This window comes from Hyperoodon ampullatus (assembly GCF_949752795.1).
Source record: "Hyperoodon ampullatus genome assembly, chromosome: 2".
In the NCBI taxonomy this organism is placed as follows: domain Eukaryota; kingdom Metazoa; phylum Chordata; class Mammalia; order Artiodactyla; family Ziphiidae; genus Hyperoodon; species Hyperoodon ampullatus.
In genome coordinates, this window is record NC_136915.1 from 47,000,909 (window position 1) to 47,019,230 (window position 18,322).

Below are 18,322 nucleotides of genomic sequence, written 5' to 3' on the forward strand. Positions count from 1 at the left end.
TGCATTAGGTCTTAGTTGCAGCACGCAGGATCTTTGTTGGGATCATCACTGTAGCATGCGGGATCCTCTGCTGCGGTGCATGGGCTCCTTGTGGCGCATGGGCTTCTCTCTAGTTGTGGCCCGTGTGCTCAGTAGTTGCAGCACACGGGCTTAGTTGCCCCACGGCATGTGGGAACTTAGTTCTCTGACCAGGGATCAAACCCACATCCTCTGCATTGGAAGGCGGATTCTTAACCACTGGACCACCAGGGAAGTCCCTTATGGATCAGATCTTAATATTGTTAAGATGACAGTACTCCCTAAATTGGTGTACAAATTCAATGTAATCTTCCTCAAAATTTCAATTAGTTTATTTGAAGAATATTGACAAGCTGATTGTAATATTCACATGGAAATTCAAGGGACCCAGAATAGCTAAAACAATCCTGAAAAACAAAAATAAAGTTAGAGAACTCAAAATTCCCAATTTCAAATCTTACTATAAAGCTATAGTAATAAAGATATTGTGGTACTGGTGTAAATATAGACATATAGATCAATATAATAGAATTGAGAGCTCAGAAATAACCCCTCACATTTATATATAGATGATTTGCGACAAGGGTACCTAGACCGTTTAATGGGGAAGGAATAGTCTTTTCAACAAATGATTCTGGGACAACTGGATATCCACGTGCAAAAGAATGAACTTGGACCCTACCTCATATACATATATACACACACACACACACACACACACACACACACACACACACACACACACACACACACACACACACACACACACACACACACACACACACACACACACACACACACACACACACACACTACCTCGAAATGGTGCAAAGAACTAAAACGGTAAAACTCTTAGAGGAAAACATCAGCATAAATCTTCATGACCTTGGGTTAGGCAATGTTCTTAGATATGACACAAAACGCATAAGCAACAAAAGGACAAATAGGTAAACTGGACTTCATCAAAGGTTAAAAACTTTTGTTCTTCGAAAGACACCATTGAGAAAGTGAAAAGGCAACCCACAGAATGGGAGATAATATTTATATCATATCTATAAGAGACTTTTATCTAGAATATATAACGGACTCTTAACATGTCAATAATTAAAAAGACAACCCAATTATTTAAGTGGGCAAAGGATCTGAATAGATGTCACTCCAATATAATACAAAAATGACTGACAAACACATGAAAGATGCTCAACATCATTAGTCATTAAGGAAATGTAAATCAAAACCACAGTGAGATACTATTTCATACCCACTAGGATAGCTCTAATTTTTTTTTTTAAAGGAAGATAACAAATGATGAAGATGTGGAGAAATTGAAACCCTCATAAGTTGCTGGTGGGAATGTAAAATGGTACAGCTACTATGGAAAACAGTTTGACAGTTCCTAAAAAAATTAACCATAAAATTGCCATATGACCCAGCACTTCCACTCCTAGGTATATACCCAAAAGGATTGAAACCAAATATTCAAACAAATACTTGTACATGAATGTACATAGCAACAATATTCATAATGGCCAAAACATAGAAACAATCTAAATGTCCATCATGGTAGATAGATGGTAGAAAAAAAGGAATAAAGTACTGTAAAAAGGAATGAAGTACTGATACATGCTACAGTGTAGACGAACCTTAAAAATACCATGCTGAGGGAAAGAAGGCAGATACAAAAGAACACATATTGTATGATTCCATGTATATGAAACATCCAAAATACATAAATCTGTAGAGAGAGAAAGCACATTAGTGGTTGCCAGGGTTTGGGGGAAGGGGGAAATGTTGAGTGACTGCTTAATGGGCTTGAGATTTCTTTTTAGGGTGTTGAAAAGTCTTGGAACTAGATAGAGGTGGTGATTGCACAATAAAGTGAATGTACTAAATGCCACTGAATTGTAAACTTCAGAATGGTTAATTCTATGTCATGTGAATTTCACCTCAATTTAAAAAAATTTTTTTAAATATATACTAACCATGAAATAAAAAATTATTGATAAATTGGACTTGGTCAAAACTGAAAATTTTCTAGTCTATAAAAGACATCAATAAGAAGATTAAAAGGCAAGCCATGGAATGGGAGAAAATATTTGTATTACATACAGTTGATCCTTGAACCACAGGAGTTTGAATTGCGCACGTCCACTTATATGCGGATATTTTTCAATAGTAAATACCACAGAACTACGTGGGTGGTTCATGGTTGGTTGAACCTGAGGATGTGGAAAAATAGAGGATACAGAGGGCCGACTATGAGTTATACATGGATTAACCCTGGTGTTGTTCAAGGGTCAACTGTATATCTAACAAAGGATTTGTATCCAGAATACATAAAGAAATTTATTCAATATGAAATTTTTTTTAATTTTGCAAAAGAAACAGACACTTCTCAAAAGATTTACAGTAGCACATAAAAATATACATAGTATCATTAGTCACGTGGGGGGAGAATGCAACTTAAACATCAGTGCTGGGCTTCCCTGGTGGTGCAGTGGTTGAGAATCTGCCTGCCAATGCAGGGAACACGGGTTCGAGCCCTGGTCTGGGAAGATCCCACATGCCACGGAACAACTAGGCCCGTGAGCCACAACTACTGAGCCTGTGCGTCTGGAGTTTGTGCTCTGCAACAAGAGAGGCCGTGACAGTGAGAGGCCCGTGCACCGCAATGAAGAGTGGCCCCTGCTCACCACAACTAGAGAAAGCCCTCGCACAGAAACGAAGACCTAACACAGCCAAAAATAAATAAATAAATAAATAAATATTTTTTTTAAAAAAAGTGCAATCCCAGTTCACAAGACTGACAATACCTAATATTGGCAGAGATGTGAAGGAGTTGGAACTCTCATAAATTGTCAGTGGGATATAAACCACTTTGGAAATCAGTTTGTCAGTTTTACATACCTATCCTATGACTCAGCAATTTTACTCCTAGGTATTTAGCTAAGAGAAATGAAAACATGTTCATAACAAGACTTGTATAAGAATGTTGGTAGCCAATTTTATTCATAATAATCCAGAAACAGCCCTTGTGTCCATCAACAGAATAGATAAGCAAAGTGTGGTGTATTCAAACAATGGAATATGACTTGGTAATGAAAAGAAACAAACCTATCAGTGATGGGATGGGAGGGTGATGGACTGCAAAGAGGTATGAGGGAACTTTCTAGAATGTTCTCTATCTTGATTGGCGTGTTGGGTACTCAGGGTATACATTTGTCAAAACTCATCTAACTATACACTTAAATTCTCAACAGAGTTGACTTTTTTTACATATAGGGGCAGCAAACTTCATAGTTCAGGACTCCTCTGACCTAGGGGTTATGTGGGCTTTAGGCGGGCTGCAAGACCCCAAACTTCAGGTGAGACAGCAGGGAAATCACATCCTCCCACTTGCATCTGTAAGTCAGAGGAAAAACAACATGGGACAGAATACAAGTCATCCTTAATCATCCATCTTAATCATTCTCTAATGTGGACCAGACACTGTGGTCCGGTGTAGCTCAACTGTGAAGGCAGAATTGGACATAGTTCTAGTGGTATCCATGGGTTTGATTACTCTTGGTAGAATAATCAAACTTCCTAACAGCAGAAAGGATTTTTGCAGCTCTTGGCAGACTGGCTTGGAGAAGGATGGCCAAGAATTATCAGCCGTTGTCTCCTGAAAGGGTAGACTTTGTTCATAAGAAAAAGATCTGTGTTAGCCCTTGTGGAGCTCTTGTGGGGAGGATAAGGGATGGTTGGTGCTATATTTTAGAGCAGGGCTCAGCAAACTGACCCACAGGCCAAATCCAGCCTTTGTTCTGTTTTTGTACGTTCTATGAACCAAGAATGTTTTTCATATTTTTAGAGGGTTATAAACAACAAACAAAGCAACAAACAAAGCCAGGTAATATTTCACAGAGACCATACATGGTCTTCAAAGCCTAAAATATTTACTGTCTGGCCGTTTACAGAAAAAGTTGGCCCCTACTAATCACAATCCTGAGGGTAGGTAGGAGTACGATCACCTGGCTTTGGGTAGATTAGCAGGAGAAGGAAATCTAAATTATATTTCTGCCAGATGAAGTAGACTGGTGGTATTTTTCTCTCATGGACTGTAATTGTGCAAAAGGCAGAGGCTCTGATAAGTTCTTGGCCTGCGTTTTTCCAGTGTGTTTTCCTAAACCCCAGCCATAACAGAGAAGTTTAAATGCCCCATTGGCCCTGATGTCAGTCCCTCTACCAAGAATGCCCTCTCTCTTTCATCTGGTTTCTGTCTAAACCCACCTTCTCGATGGGGCAGAATCAGTCACTCCCTTCTCTGTGTTTCATAGCACTCAGTTCATACTACCAGGCTAACACGTAGACCTTTTTACATGTCTGTCCCCCTCAGTGGACTATGAGCTCCTTGGGTAGATTTTAACATTTTTGCTGCCACTGGTCCTGGCACCCAGATATGTGCTGCTTAAATGTTTATTGAACTGAATCCAGCCACTGGTATCCCTTCATATACAGGAGCCTGGGTTGAATAGAGACCAGAGATAGCTATTTAGGATCAGGCTGGGGTAACAAGCGGAGGCAAGTTCTCTGGAGCTGATGCATCTGAATTTCATTTTCAGCGAACTGAACAGAGGGATATAAGGAAAGCAAAGTTGAAAGAAAAGAAGGAGCAGGATCAGAATGAGGCTTTACTCCAGGCTATCATGGTGAGTTCTCAAACTTTAGGCCCTTCTGGTCTTGTGAAATCCACTAATCCTGAAGCCTATTGGGAACCTTTCTGGGAATGCTTTACCTGAATGAGTTGTACATTTTCTTTCTGCTTTTGGTGAAGCAGTGTGACAAATCAGACCTTCTGAGTTCCGTCAGCTCTCTCACTTGCATGCATGTGTTGGTTTCAGGTAACATATACTGAATTTAGTAGCTTTCGGTTAAGCATTATCTAATCTTCACAGTAGCCTTCTGGGGTAGGTCTTCTTGCTCCTGTTTTTGCTAGATGAGCACATAGTCTCAGGGAGATGAAGAAACCTCACACAGCTAATATGTGTCAGAGCCAGGTCCTTGCTCTCAGCCCCTGTGTTATACTGCATCCTGAGAAAGTGAATTTTTAGGATGTAGCTCTTCTAACTATAACAACACAAAATTCTGTCTCTCTTTACTGCATTTTAAATGAATGTAGTCTGAGCCAAATCTTGCTTTCACAAGTCACTTTGAGCCTTGGCTACTCAGGAGAGGTAATACTGGCTATGAGATTGTGGGGTAGGTTCTTGGTTTCATTCTTTGCCGAGTTAAATTATGTGCCTATTTAAATTACTTGTTGACTTTGAGAACATCATGGTTCTAAGATGCACTCCACTAGTCCCTCCGCACAACAAGGAATCTGTTAACACGTTAACAGATTAAACAGAAGGGAATACTCCAGAGGGATTTGGTCATTTTCTAAAATGTAGAATATTGGAATGCCCAGACATTTGCATACAGGCCTTATTTTGGTTCTCTCCTTTAACTGTGCATCTCAAACTTCAGTGTACTTAAGAATTAATCTCAAGAGTAATATACACAAACCTGTATATACTACATTTTAGTGGTTTAAAGCAGGGGTCAGCAAGCTGCAGCCAGTGGCTTACAGCCCTGCCTGTTTGTGTATGTCTTACCAATGGCTGTTTTCACACTACAGTGGCAGGGTTGAGTAATATCAACAGAGACCATTTGGCCCGCAAAACCTAAAATATTTCTTATCTGATCCTTTAAGGGAAAGTTTGCCAACCCCTGATTTAGGAGATACCATCAAGGTAATAATTTTGATTACATGTCATTTTCCCCTTGTGTGCTAGCCTTAGGAGCTTCCACACAACATACGTAAGAGGTGACTCTACTATTCAGACCTTTGATTTATCCTTATTTCTATGAGACAATCAAGATTAAGTCAGTGTGTGCATTATTTTTATTATCCCATGTCCTAGCTAAATGGAAACGTTTGCCATGTTCGTACATGCCTCTCTCTGCATCTTTTCTGTACCTTTGCACATGCTGTTCCTTGGCTGTTACTTGGGGTAGAATGCCCTTCCCACTCCCCTGCCCCCCAACTTTTCTGCTTTTCAAAGTCATTGTTCAAGGCCTAGCATCTCCCAGTGCCCTCCAGCCCCCAGGCTGAATTAATTATTTACGGTCTACAGTTCCACAGCTTTACTTCTTAGCTTGTGTTGTACTTATTACCATGTCTAGCTCATGTCTGTGACAGAGTCTAGCATGTGGTAGATGCCCAGTAAAGGTGAGTTAAACAAGCCTCAGGGATAATGAAGACGAATCATGTGTAGAGCTGGCTCTCAGGGAGCTCGTAGTGTTATGGTTTCCTTGTTTTAGTGAAATGAGTTTGCATCCTTCCACACATAAGGTGTGTGTTTTCTTTTTTTAACCCAGGCTAGGAACATCAAGCTAGTGTCTGAAGCTGTTGGAGAGGATGAAGAAGATTCAGCCTCAGAAGGTCTCGGTGAGCTCATCCTGAACAGGCTCACTTCTGAGAACCTCTACGGAGCCAGGCTGAGTGTAGATGATGGGGGAAGCCTGAGCTGGCCTGTGCTCCTTCTGTACCCAGAGTATGCCCAGTCAGACTTCATCTCTGCCTTTCACGAGGACTCCAGGTACTTCCTTCCCCAGGAGCCCTCTGCTATGCTTGCATGCTCTTCCCTGCTGTCTCCGCAGGATGGACAGGTGGATTTTTGGTTGAGGAGGAAAGAGAATAGTTTTAGAGGGTTTTACACAGTCTGGTTGGTATAACCTCTCTATTCCATAGCTGATTTCTCCTTTTACTAAGTAGCTTTGCAGTGACAGACCACAGTACAGTGTTTGTCAAGCGCTGGTACTTGTCTCATGAGAGATTAAATCACTGGAGGTAGTACCTGCATAGAACTGAAGGGTATATTTATAAGAAAACATATATCTGGCGTTTTAACATGTGATTTCATAGGGTTAATGCTTAGAATGTGGCTGAATATAAGAATGTTGTTAATCCTGAGTGAGTTTAAAGAGAATTACTATGTCATAATAGGACAAGTGATACACACATTTTGGGCACTGCTGTCAAAATGGATTAAGCCTGCATTTCATGATTTATACATTCTTGATATCTCTGTGAATTGGTGTCCAGGGCATGGGATGTAGGAAAACAGATCATGAGTTATTGATACCCAGAAAGTACATGTTATATCTCCTTAGGTTTATTGATCATCTAATGGTGATGTTTGGTGAAACGCCCTCTTGGGATTTAGAGCAAAAATACTGCCCTGATAATTTAGAGGTAAGAGAAGTTTTATTTTGTTCCTCTATGGGAATTGGGGTGGGGAGGAACAGGGAGTGCAGTGAGGTTTCACTGCCTTTTTAAAAAAAAATTGTGGTAAAATATACAAAACATAAAATTTACCATTTTAACCATTTTAAGTGCACAGTTCAGTAGTGTTAAGTACATTCACATTGTTGTACAACCATCACCACCATGTCTCCATTTTCATCATGCTAAACTGAAACTCCATGCCCATTAATCGATAACTCCCTATTTTCCCTTCCCCTCAGCCCATAGCATCTACCCTGCTACTTTCTGTCTCTGAATTTATCTCTCATATAAGTGGAATCATACAGTATTTGTCCTTTTGTATCTGGCTTATTTCACTTGGTGTAATGTCTTTAAGATTCATCATGTTGTAGCATGGGTCAGAATCTTATTCTTTTTTAAGGCTGAATAACATTCCATTGTTGCAACTTAAAAAAAAAATAATCACAACTTTACAGGACAAAGAATTTATCTTCTAACTATTTGAGAGTAAGATGTCAACTGATGCCCCATCACTCCTGAATTCTTAAGTGTCTATTTCCTGCAAAAAGGACATTTTCTTTCATGATTCCAGTCAGTCATAAAAATCAGGAAATTATCTTTAATACACTCTTACCAGCTAATCCTCAGACTCCATCAGTTTTCACAAATTTTCCCCCAGTAATGTTTTTTTTTTTTTGGCACACACTACTAATTAAAAAAAATTTTCTTTTAATTGAAGTATAGTTGATTTACAGTATTGTGTTAGTTTCAGGTGTACAGCAGTGATTCAATTATATTTTTCCAGATTATTTTCCATTATAGGTTATTATAAGATATTGAATATAGTTCCCTGTGCCGTACAGTAAATCTTTGTTGCTTATCTATTTTATGTATAGTAGTTTGTATCTGTTAATCCCATGCTCCTAATTTATTAAGTGTGGTGATACCTCATTGTGGTTTTTGATTTGCATTTCTTTAATACTTAACGATGTTGAGCATCTTTTCATGCCCCTGTTGGCCATCTGTATGTCTTCTTTGGAAAAATGTCCATTTGGGTCTTCTGCCTGTTTTTGATTGGGTTTGATATTGAGTTGTATGAGCTGTTTGTATATTTTGGATATTAACCCCTTGTCAGTTGCATCATTTGCAAATATTTTCTCCCATTCTATAGGTTGTTTTTTCATTTTGTTGATGGTTTCCTTTGCTGTGAAAAAGCTTTTAAGTTTGATTAGGTCCCATTTGTTTATTTTTGGTTTTATATTTTGGCCTTGGGAGACTTAAGAAAATATTGCTACGATTTGTGTCAGATAATGTTTTGCCTGTGTTCTCTTCTAGGAGTTTTATGGTGTCATGTTTTATATTTAGATCTGAAAACCATTTGGGGTTTATTTTTGTATATAATGTGAAGGAATGTTCTAATTTCATTGATTTACATGTAGCTGTCCAGCTTTCCTCAACACTATTTGCTGAAGAAACTGTCTTCTCCATTGTATATTCTTGCATCCTTTGTCATAGATTAATTGACTGTAGGTGTGTGGGTTTATTTCAGGACTCTCTATGCTGTTCCATTAAGCTCTATGTCTGTTTTTGTGCCAGTACAATGCTGTTTTTTGTTTTGTTTTGTTTTGTTTTGTTTATTTTTGGCTGTGTTGGGTCTTCATTGCTGTGCACAGGCTTTTCTCTAGTTGTGTTGAGTGGGGGCTACTCTTCTTTGCGGTGCGTGGGCTTCTCGTTGCAGTGGCTTCTCTTGTTGCGGAGCATGGGCTCTAGGTGCACAGCCTTCAGTAGTTGTGGCACACGGGCTTAGTAGTTGTGGCTCACAGGCTCTAGAGCGCAGGCTCAGTAGCTGTGGTGCATGGGCTTAGTTGCTTTGTGGCATGTGGGATCTTCCTGGACCAGGGCTTGGAGCCTTGTCCCCTGCATTGGCAGGCAGATTCTTTTAATTAAAATTTTTATTTATTTATTTATTTTTGGCTGTGTTGGGTCTTTGTTGCTACACGTGGGGTTTCTCTAGTTGTGGCGAGTGAGGCTACTCTTTATTGCAGTGCATGGGCTTCTCATTGCAGTGGCTTCTCTTGTTGCAAAGATCAGGCTCTAGGCATGCAGGCTTCAGTAGTTGTGGCACGCAGGCTCAGTAGTTGTGGCACGCAGGCTCAGTAGTTGTGGCACATGGGCTTAGTTGCTCCGTGGCATGTGGGATCTTCCTGGACCAGGGCTCGAACCCGTGTCCCTTGCATTGGCAGGTGGATTCTTAACCTCTGCACCACCAGTGAAGTCCAAGCAGGCAGATTCTTAACCACTGCACCACCAGGGAAGTCCAGCATGCTGTTTTGATTACTGTAGCTCTGTGGCATAGACTGAAATCTGGAAGGGTTACTCCTCCAGCTTTCTTCTTTTTCCTCAGAATTGTTTTGGCAATTCTTAGTCTTTTGTGATTCCATATAAATTTTAGGATTATTTGTTCTGGTTCTGTGAAAAATGTCATGGGTACTTTTTTTTAGCACTCTCTCTCTCTCTCTATATATATATATATATATTTGGTTGCACCAGGTCTTAGTTGCAGCAGGCGGGCTCCTTAGTTGTGGCTCACCGGCTCCGTAGTTGTGGCTTGCGGGCTTCTTAGTTGTGGCATGCGAACTCTTAGTTGCAGTATGCATGTGGGATCTAGTTCCCTGACCAGGGTTTGAATGTGGGCTCCCTGCATTGAGAGCACAGAGTCTTAACCACTGAGCCACCAGGGAAGTCCCAGTCATGGGTATTTTGATAGGGATTGCATTAAGTGAGTAGATTGCTTTTGGTAGCATGGACATTTTAACAATATTCTTTCAATCCAAGAGCATGGAATATATTTCCATTTCTTTGAATCTTCAGTTTCCTTTATCAGTGTTTTATAGTTTTCAGCACATTGGTCTTTCACCTCCTTGCTTATGTTTATTCCTAGGTATTTTATTTTATTTTTTGATGTGATTTTTAAATGGGATTTTTTTAAACTTACATTTCTTTGTTAGTGTAAAGAAATGCAACAGATTTTTGTATATTAATCTTGTATCCTGCTATGTTGCTGAATTCATGTATTAATTCTAATAGTTTCTGTGTGGAGACTTTAGGGTTCTCTATATAGAGTATCATGTCATTTGCAAGTAGTGACAGTTTTACCTCTTCCCTTCCAATTTGGATACCTTTTATTTCTTTTTCTTATCTGATTACTGTGGCTAAGACTTCCAATACTACGTTGAATAGAAGTGATGAGAGTGGGCATCCTTGTCTTATTCCAAAATTTAGTGGGAAGGCTTTGAGCTTTTCACCATTGAGTATTACACTGGCTGTGAGTTTGTCATAAATGGCTTTTATCATGTTGAGATATGTTCCCTCTATACTTTGGTGAGTAGGTATAGAGGGATTATCATGAATGGATGTTGAATTTTGTTAAATGCTTTTCTGGTGTCTATTGAGATGATCACATGGTTTTTGTCTTCCTTTTGTTAATGTGGTGTATCACATTGATTTCCATATGTTGAACCATCCTTGTGGCCCTGGAATGAATCCAACTTGATCATGGTGTATGATCCTTTTTATGTGTTGTTGGATTTGGTTTGCTAATATTTTGTAGAGGATTTTTGCATCTGTATTCATCAAAGATACTGGACTGTAATTTCTTGTAGTGTCTTTGTCTGGTTTTGGTACCATGGTGATGGTGGCTTCATAGAATGAATTTGGGAGTTTTCCGTCCTCTTCAAGTTTTTGAAATAGTTTGAGAAGGATAGGTGTAAGTTCTTTGTTTGTTTGGTAGAATTTGCTAATGAAGCTGTCTGGTCCTAGACTTGTGTTTGCAGGGAGATTTTTAAATTAACATTCTATTTCATTTCTAGTGATTGGTCTGTTCAAATTACCTGTTTCTTCTTGACTCAGTTTTGGCAGCCTGTATGTTCCTAGGAACTTGTTCATTTCATCTAGGTTGTCCGATTTGTTGGCATATAACTGTTCATAGTAAACTCTTACGATTTTTTGTATTTCTGTGGTATCAGTTGTTATTCCTCCTCTTTCATTTCTCATTTTGTTTAACTGGGTCCTTTCTTTTCCTGTTGAGCCTGGCTAGAAGTATGCTGATTTTGTTTATCTTTTCAAAAGCTGGCTCTTGCTTTTATTGATCTTTTCTATTGTTTTTTTAATCTCTTTTATTTTCTTCATCTCTGATCTTTATTCTTTCTTTCTGCTGACTTCGGGTTTTGTTTATTCTACTTTTTCTAATTCTTTTAGGTGGTAGGTTATGTTGTTTATTTGACGTTTTTCTTGTTTCTTGAGTAAGGCCTGTGTTGTTATGAACTTCCCTCTTAGAACTGTATTTGCTTTATCCCATAGATTTTGTAAGATTGTGTTTTCATTGTTGTTTGTCTCAAGGTATTTCTGATTTCTTTGATTTCATTGATGACCCATTGGTTTTTTAGTAGCTTGTTGTTTAGTCTCCATGTGTTCATCCTTTTCCCATTTTTCTCGTTTTGTGACCCTAGTATGTGGTCTATCCTAGAGAATATTCTGTGTGCACTTGAAAAGAATGTGGGGGTTTTTGGGTTTGTTTGTTTGGATATAGTGTCCTGTAGATATCAATTAAGTCCAGTTGGTCTGTTGTGTCATTTAGGACGTCTGTTGCCTTATTGATTTTCTTTCTGGATGATCTGTCCATTGTTGTCAGTGGGGTGTTAAAGTCTCCTACTTTTATTGTATTACTGTCACTTTCTCCCTTTATGTCTGTTAGTATTTGTTTTACGTATTTAGGTGCTCCTATATTGGGTGCATATCTCTTCTTGTATTGATGCCTTTATCATTCTGTAATGTCCTTTGTCTTTCCTTATGGCCTTTGTTTTAAAGTCTATTTTGTCTGATATGAATATTGCTACCCCCGCTTTCTTGTCATTCCTGTTTGCATGAAATATCTTTTTCCATCCCCTCACTTTCAGTCTGTGTGTGTCTTTAGCCCTGAAGTGAGTCTCTTGTAGGCAGCATATTGTAGGTTCTTGTTTTTCTTTTTTTAAAGACTTATTTATTTTTTATTTATTTAATTTATTTTTGGCTGCATCAGGTCTTAGTTGTGGCACACGGGATCTTCGTTGAAGCATGCAGGATCTTTTGTTATGGTGCACGGGCTTCTCTCTCATTGTGGCGTGCAGGTTTTCTCTTCTCTAGTTGCAGCACACAGGCTCCAGGGCACGTGGGCTCTGTAGTTGTGGTGTGTGGGTTCCAGAGCGTGTGGGCTCTGTAGTTTGTGGCACGCGGGCTCTCTAGTTGAGGCGCATGAGCTCAGTAGTTGTGGCACATGGGCTGAGTTGCCCCATGGCATGTGGGATCTTAGTTCCCTGACCAGGGATCGAACCCATGTCCCCTGCATTGTAAGGCAGATTCTTTACCATTGGACTACCAGGGCAGTCCTGGTTCTTTTTTTTTTTTTTTTTAATTTATTTAGTTTTGGCTGCATTGGGTTTTCGCTGCTGCGTGTGGGCTTTCTCTAGTTGTGGTAAGCGGGGCCTACTCTTCGTTGTGGTGTGTGGGCTTCTCACTGCAGTGGCTTCTCTTGTTGTGCCATGGGCTCTAGGTGTGTGGGCTACAGTAGTTATGGCATGCGGGCTTCAGTAGTTTTGGCACGTGGGCTCAGTAGTTGTGGCTTGTGGGCTCTAGAGCACAGGCTCAGTAGTTGTGACTCGTGGGCTCAGTAGTTGTGGCTTGTGGGCTCTAGAGCACAGGCTCAGTAGTTGTGACACGTGGGCTTAGTTGTTCCGCAGCACGTGGAATCTTCCCGGACCAGGGATCGAACCTGTGTCCCCTGTATTGGCAGGCAGATTCTTAACCACTGTGCTGCCAGGGAAGTCCCTGGTTCTTGCTTTTTTTAATCCAATCTGCCACTCTATGTCTTTTGATTAGAGCATTTAGTCCATTGACATTTAAAGTAATTAATGCTAGGTATGTACTTATTACCATTTTAAACCTTGTTTTCCAGTCGTTTTTGTAGTTCTTTGATTGTTTCTTCTTTTTGTCTTTCCTTTTGTGGTTTGATGATTTTGTTGTAGTATGCTTGAATTCCTTTATTTTTGATTTTTGTGAATCTGTTTTATGTTTTTGATTTTTGGTTACCATGGAATTCAAGTATGTTGATCCATAGCTATATGTACATCTACTTGCCTTTTTTTTTTTTTTTTTTTTGCCACGCTGCATGGCTTGCATGATTTAGTTCCCCAACCAGGGATTGAACCCAGGCCCTGGCAGTGAAAGTTCCAAGTCCTAACCACTGGACCTCCAGGGAATTCCCAATATCTACTTGCTTTAAACTGATGGTCATACAAGTTCAAACACATTGTAAAAAATCTACATTTTTATACTCCCCCCCACACACATTTTCTGATTTTTATGTCCTATTTATTGTACATCTTCATGCTTATCCTTTTGCTATTAATTGTAGTTATAATCGATTTTACAAAATTTTTTGATTATTTTTTAATCTATGTACTGGCTTATTCAAGTGATCTTCAATCCTTTTATATATTTACCTTTCCTGTTGTGATCTTTCCAATAGATTCTTGCTTCTTTTCTGTTGTAGTTAGAGAAGACCCTTCAATACTGAAGACCCTTAGTATTGCTGAATTCTTTTAGCTTTTGCTTGTCTGAGAAATTCTTTATCCTTCCTTCTGTTATAAATGATAATCTTGCTGGGTAGGGTATCCTAGGTTGCAGATTTTTCCCTTTCAGGACTTCGAATATATCATGCCACTCCCTCTGGGTTTGTTTTTGTAGACAAATCAGCTGATAGCCTTATGGGGGTTCCCTTTTAACTGACTCTTTGTGTTTCTCTTTCTGACTTTGGATCTTCTCTTCAACTTTTGCCATTTTAATTATGATATGTTTTGTTGTGGGTCTGTTAGGGTTCATCTTGTTTGGGACTCTCTGTGCTTCCTGTACCTGGATATCTATTTTCTTCTTTAGGTTTGGGAAGTTTTCAGCCATAATTTCTTCAAATACATTTTTGATCCTCTTTTCTCTCTCTCCTCCTTCTGGAACTCCTATTATGTGTAGGTTGGCATGCTTTATATTAGCCCATAGATCTCATATGTTGCTTTCTTTTTTTTTTTTCTTGTTTGTCTTTCTGTCTGCTGTTCTGATTGGGTGGTTTCCATTATTCTATCTTCCAGATCACTTCTTTATTCTTCTGTGTCATTTAGTCTGCTATCTATTACTTCTAGATCGGTTTTTATCTCAGCAATTAAATTGTCTTAATTTTGATTGGTTTATCTTTATAGTTTCTAGTTCCTTTTTACATTGATCTGCATTTCTATCGATAATCTTTCTTAATTCCTTTAGCATTTTTATTACTTCCTTTTTGAACTTGGGATCTTATAGACTGGTGAGGTCTGTTTCATTATCTGTTCTTTCAGGGGATTTCTCCTGTTCTTTTAATTGGGAGTAGTTCCTCTGGTTTTTCATTTTACTTAACTTTCACTGTTTCCTATGAATTTAGGAAAACAGTTATCTATTGTGGTCTTAAAAGGGCGTTTTTATATAGGAGTGTCCCTGTATAGACTGTGTGTCCAATATTTTTGGTGTGAGGGCTGGTTTTGGTATGGATGCCTGCCACGTCTTTCATCAGAGTGTGCTGGCTGTTATCCCCTTGATAGGGAGTGTGATTGGTGTTGTGGTGTCCAGAGCCTGCGTTGGATGTGAGGCAGGGCCTCCTCTTTGCTCCATGGCCTGTCAGGGGTGGGGTCTGCTCCTCCGTTGTTGGAGTAGAAGCCATGAGGGTCAGGTTCAATCAGGCTTCGTTGCCCTTGAGTGTGTGCCCTGCCCCAAAGGAGGTGGTTGCTGAAGCAGGTGAGGCCCGTGTACTCACGGAGGACTTGTGCACTACCTGTGTAAGCATCCATGATTCACTCAGAAGCAGCCCAAGGTCGCGTCCCTTTCTCCATTTTGTTCGTCCCAGATCTAGTGCAAGGCTGTGGTGTGGAGTAGGCTGGAGTGGGGGTCAGGGCATTGTGGTTGCAGGAATTGAGGTGACTGTGCTGCCACCTGGGACCTGGGGTTGCCTCTGTGGCAGAGCTCTCCCAGCACCTGGCCACTCCAGATCTGACGCTAAGGTGCAGTGTGGAGTGGGCAGAACTAGGGTGCTCCCACCGGGAAACCATCACTGCATACTCCCACCCAGGGCCTGCCTGACTGCCCCAGATTCAGCACCTAGCCACCGTGTGTTCTTGTGGCACTGCCCGGTGTGCGCACTGACAATGTCTGCCGCAGCTAGACTTGCTACTGCTGTTCGGATGCTGACAGTGGGTTTTGCAGCTACCCCCAAATCACATCTCAGGCCTTCCAGGCTGTCTCTGTAGCTAGATTGAGTCCTCTCCCAGGATCTGCCTGCCTGAGATTCAGTGCTTAGCCGCTGTGTGTTCTTGTGGTGCTGCTTGGTGCATGCACTGACGGTGTCTGCTCGGTTTGGCCCGCCACCCTGGTGCGTACACTGACAGTGGTCTCCATCGTTGTGCTCAGATCACACCCCAAGCACCCTGGTCTGTCTCTGTGCAGCTAGACCGGATCTTTGCCGTGATCTCACACCAGGCTATGGTGTGGAGTGAGTGTGGCTGAGACACTGGCCCCTTTGGATTGGGAAGTGCAGCGAGGCAGCAGCCTCCAGTGCAGGTCTCTCTCCACCCTGATTGTTAGCAAGCCAGCACACGCGCATTCCTCTCGAGTAGAGTCTAGGCTTCTCCAGCCCCTCTATCTGTGTCAGCGGATTTCCCAGCAGTCAAGAGGGCTTCCCAGGGTGAGGATCCATCCATGTGGACCTGCCCTTCCTTACAGAGCACTCCCAGGGGTGCCAGTCCCAACCTGATAATTTTTTTTTCTCTGTCCTATCTAATCACATGGAGATCTTTCTTGCAGCTTTGGTTGTATAGGAGATCTTCTGCCAGTTTCCAGTTAGTTTTCTGTGAGAATTGTTCCACATGTAGATGTATTTTTGATGTTTGTGGGGGGATGTGAGCTCCACGTCCTCCTATTCCACCATCTTGATCCCCGTCCGCCTATCCCCAGCAGTGTTCTTTATAGCAAAAGGAATCCCACATTGTATTGTATCTAGTGCTCATGTCCCTTTAGTCTCCTTCAGCCTATGGAAGACTTTCTCAGTCTTCCGTCAGCTTTCTTGATCTTACCACTTTTGAAGATTACAAACCAGTTATTTTGTGGAAAGTCCATCAGTGGGTTTCCTTGTGACCATGACCTTATGTATATTTGACTGGAATATCACTGAAGCAATGCTGTATTCTTGTTGCATCCCATCAGGTGCACATAATTTCAAATGTCCCATTACTGATGATGTTCACCTTAGTCCCCTGATTGAGGTAGGGGTTTGCCAAGCTTCTCTGCTATAAAGTTACTCTTTTCCCCTTTGTAATTAGTATTTTATAGGGAGGTACTTTGAAATGATACAAATATCTTATTCATCAAACCACCAACATAATCATTTATATCAGTGGATTTATGGTTTCTTACTTTATTCATTGAGTTATAATCTATTACTGTGGTTATGTTATGCTCACATTTTCTCAGATTTGGTCAGTGGGAATGCCTTCAAATTTGCTTCTGTGTCCTTTTGACTTGTCTCCATTTTTAGAGCACTTCTTGCTTTCTGTCACAAGATGTTCAAGGCTCAAATTGTGCTTTCCTTGCCTTAGCTCTAGAATCAGCCATTTTTCCCAAGGAGGGCCTGGCTCTTTTTGGTGGAAAATGACATTTAGAAGTCAAGTAGTAGGTATATTCATAAGTACAGGGATGAGGGGAGGAGGGTGCCCACTGCTCCCATGCTGTGTATGTGTGTGTATGAGCTCTCACTGGTACCTCCAGTTCTAATCCAACATCATCTCTTTCTATATTTTTAACAGTAGCTTCTATTATTCTTAATATATTTATTTGTTTGATCAATCCTCCTGTATTTAATCCCCCTCCTGTCACCACCAGTGTCCCCTCTCCCTCGGGGAACCTTCCTCACCTCACTTGGATTCCTGACTCCCCACATCAGGCTGCTGCCCCAGCACAGTGCCCTCCTCATCCTACATGCACTCTGTCACCCCACGCTGCTTAACCACCCTGCACGAATCTCTTCCTCATCCTGCGTGGGTCCTCACTCCCCTCAGCAGGCCCCCTCCTGCCATGAGTGGCTGCCCTTCTCACCCTGCTTAGCTGCCCAGTCCGCAATGAGGATGCCTATCTCCACTGGCCGGTCTCTGATACCCCTCACCCCCCAGCATCCCTCCTATGCAGATGTCTTCCTCAGCCTACTTGGGCTTTGACACCTGCACAGGGCTGTCCCCTGTGTGGACATCTCTCTTCCCCTGCTCTGGGCCACTAGTGCTTTCTTTTCCCACACCTAATGGCTGTTGCACAGAATTGTTAGGGAAGGGAAGGCTCATAGGCCTGGGCTTTCAGTCTTGGCTCCTCTGTTTACTAGCTGGGTTTAGTCGGTAAGTTATTTCCCCTCTGTGAGCCTTGGTTCTGTCTTTGGAAAATGGAGCCAGTAATACCTTTCTTAGTGTCGTGGGAGAGGACTGAGTGCTTTATACTCCACAACTCTGTAAGGGAGGCATCCAGCTAATAACAGTTGCATGTCTTTAACGTTTCCCCAGACTTGGCCTCAACATGCCTAGTGCTGCTGAAGCCCTTTATTTGTATCTGACTCCTGCTCCTCTGTTCATCCTGCAGGTCTACTTTGAGGATGACGACGGGTCAGAACTGTACCGGGTGCCTCCCAAGAGCACCCTGCTGCAGGTGCTGCAGCACCCCAGGTGAGTCACCTTCATGGGGCTGAGTAGACCAAGAAGGATGCTCAGGCACCATCCCAGGGATACAGCCAGGTTCTCGTTCCACCACTGAGTGTTTGCCTTGTACTCCCCTCCCTTCTGCCCTGGATACAAAACTGTGTGAGACAGCGACCACAGAGACTGTCCTGGGCCATCGGCCAAACAGGTTGTAGTGTGATGACTCAGC

The 18,322-nt window shown here is 41.3% G+C and overlaps 1 protein-coding gene across 1 annotated transcript in view; it reads left to right on the forward strand.

Moving 5' to 3' along the window:
* Nucleotides 1–18,322, forward strand: part of TTC4 (tetratricopeptide repeat domain 4) — a gene marked incomplete at its 3' end in the record, with an annotated part of 40,130 nt that overhangs the window by 19,607 nt on the left and 2,201 nt on the right. The window contains exons 6-9 of the mRNA XM_079728424.1: nucleotides 4,623–4,709; nucleotides 6,421–6,641; nucleotides 7,216–7,297; nucleotides 18,038–18,120. Of these exons, the coding sequence (XP_079584550.1) occupies nucleotides 4,623–4,709; nucleotides 6,421–6,641; nucleotides 7,216–7,297; nucleotides 18,038–18,120 (473 nt within the window). The remainder of the gene's footprint in view (nucleotides 1–4,622; nucleotides 4,710–6,420; nucleotides 6,642–7,215; nucleotides 7,298–18,037; nucleotides 18,121–18,322) is intronic.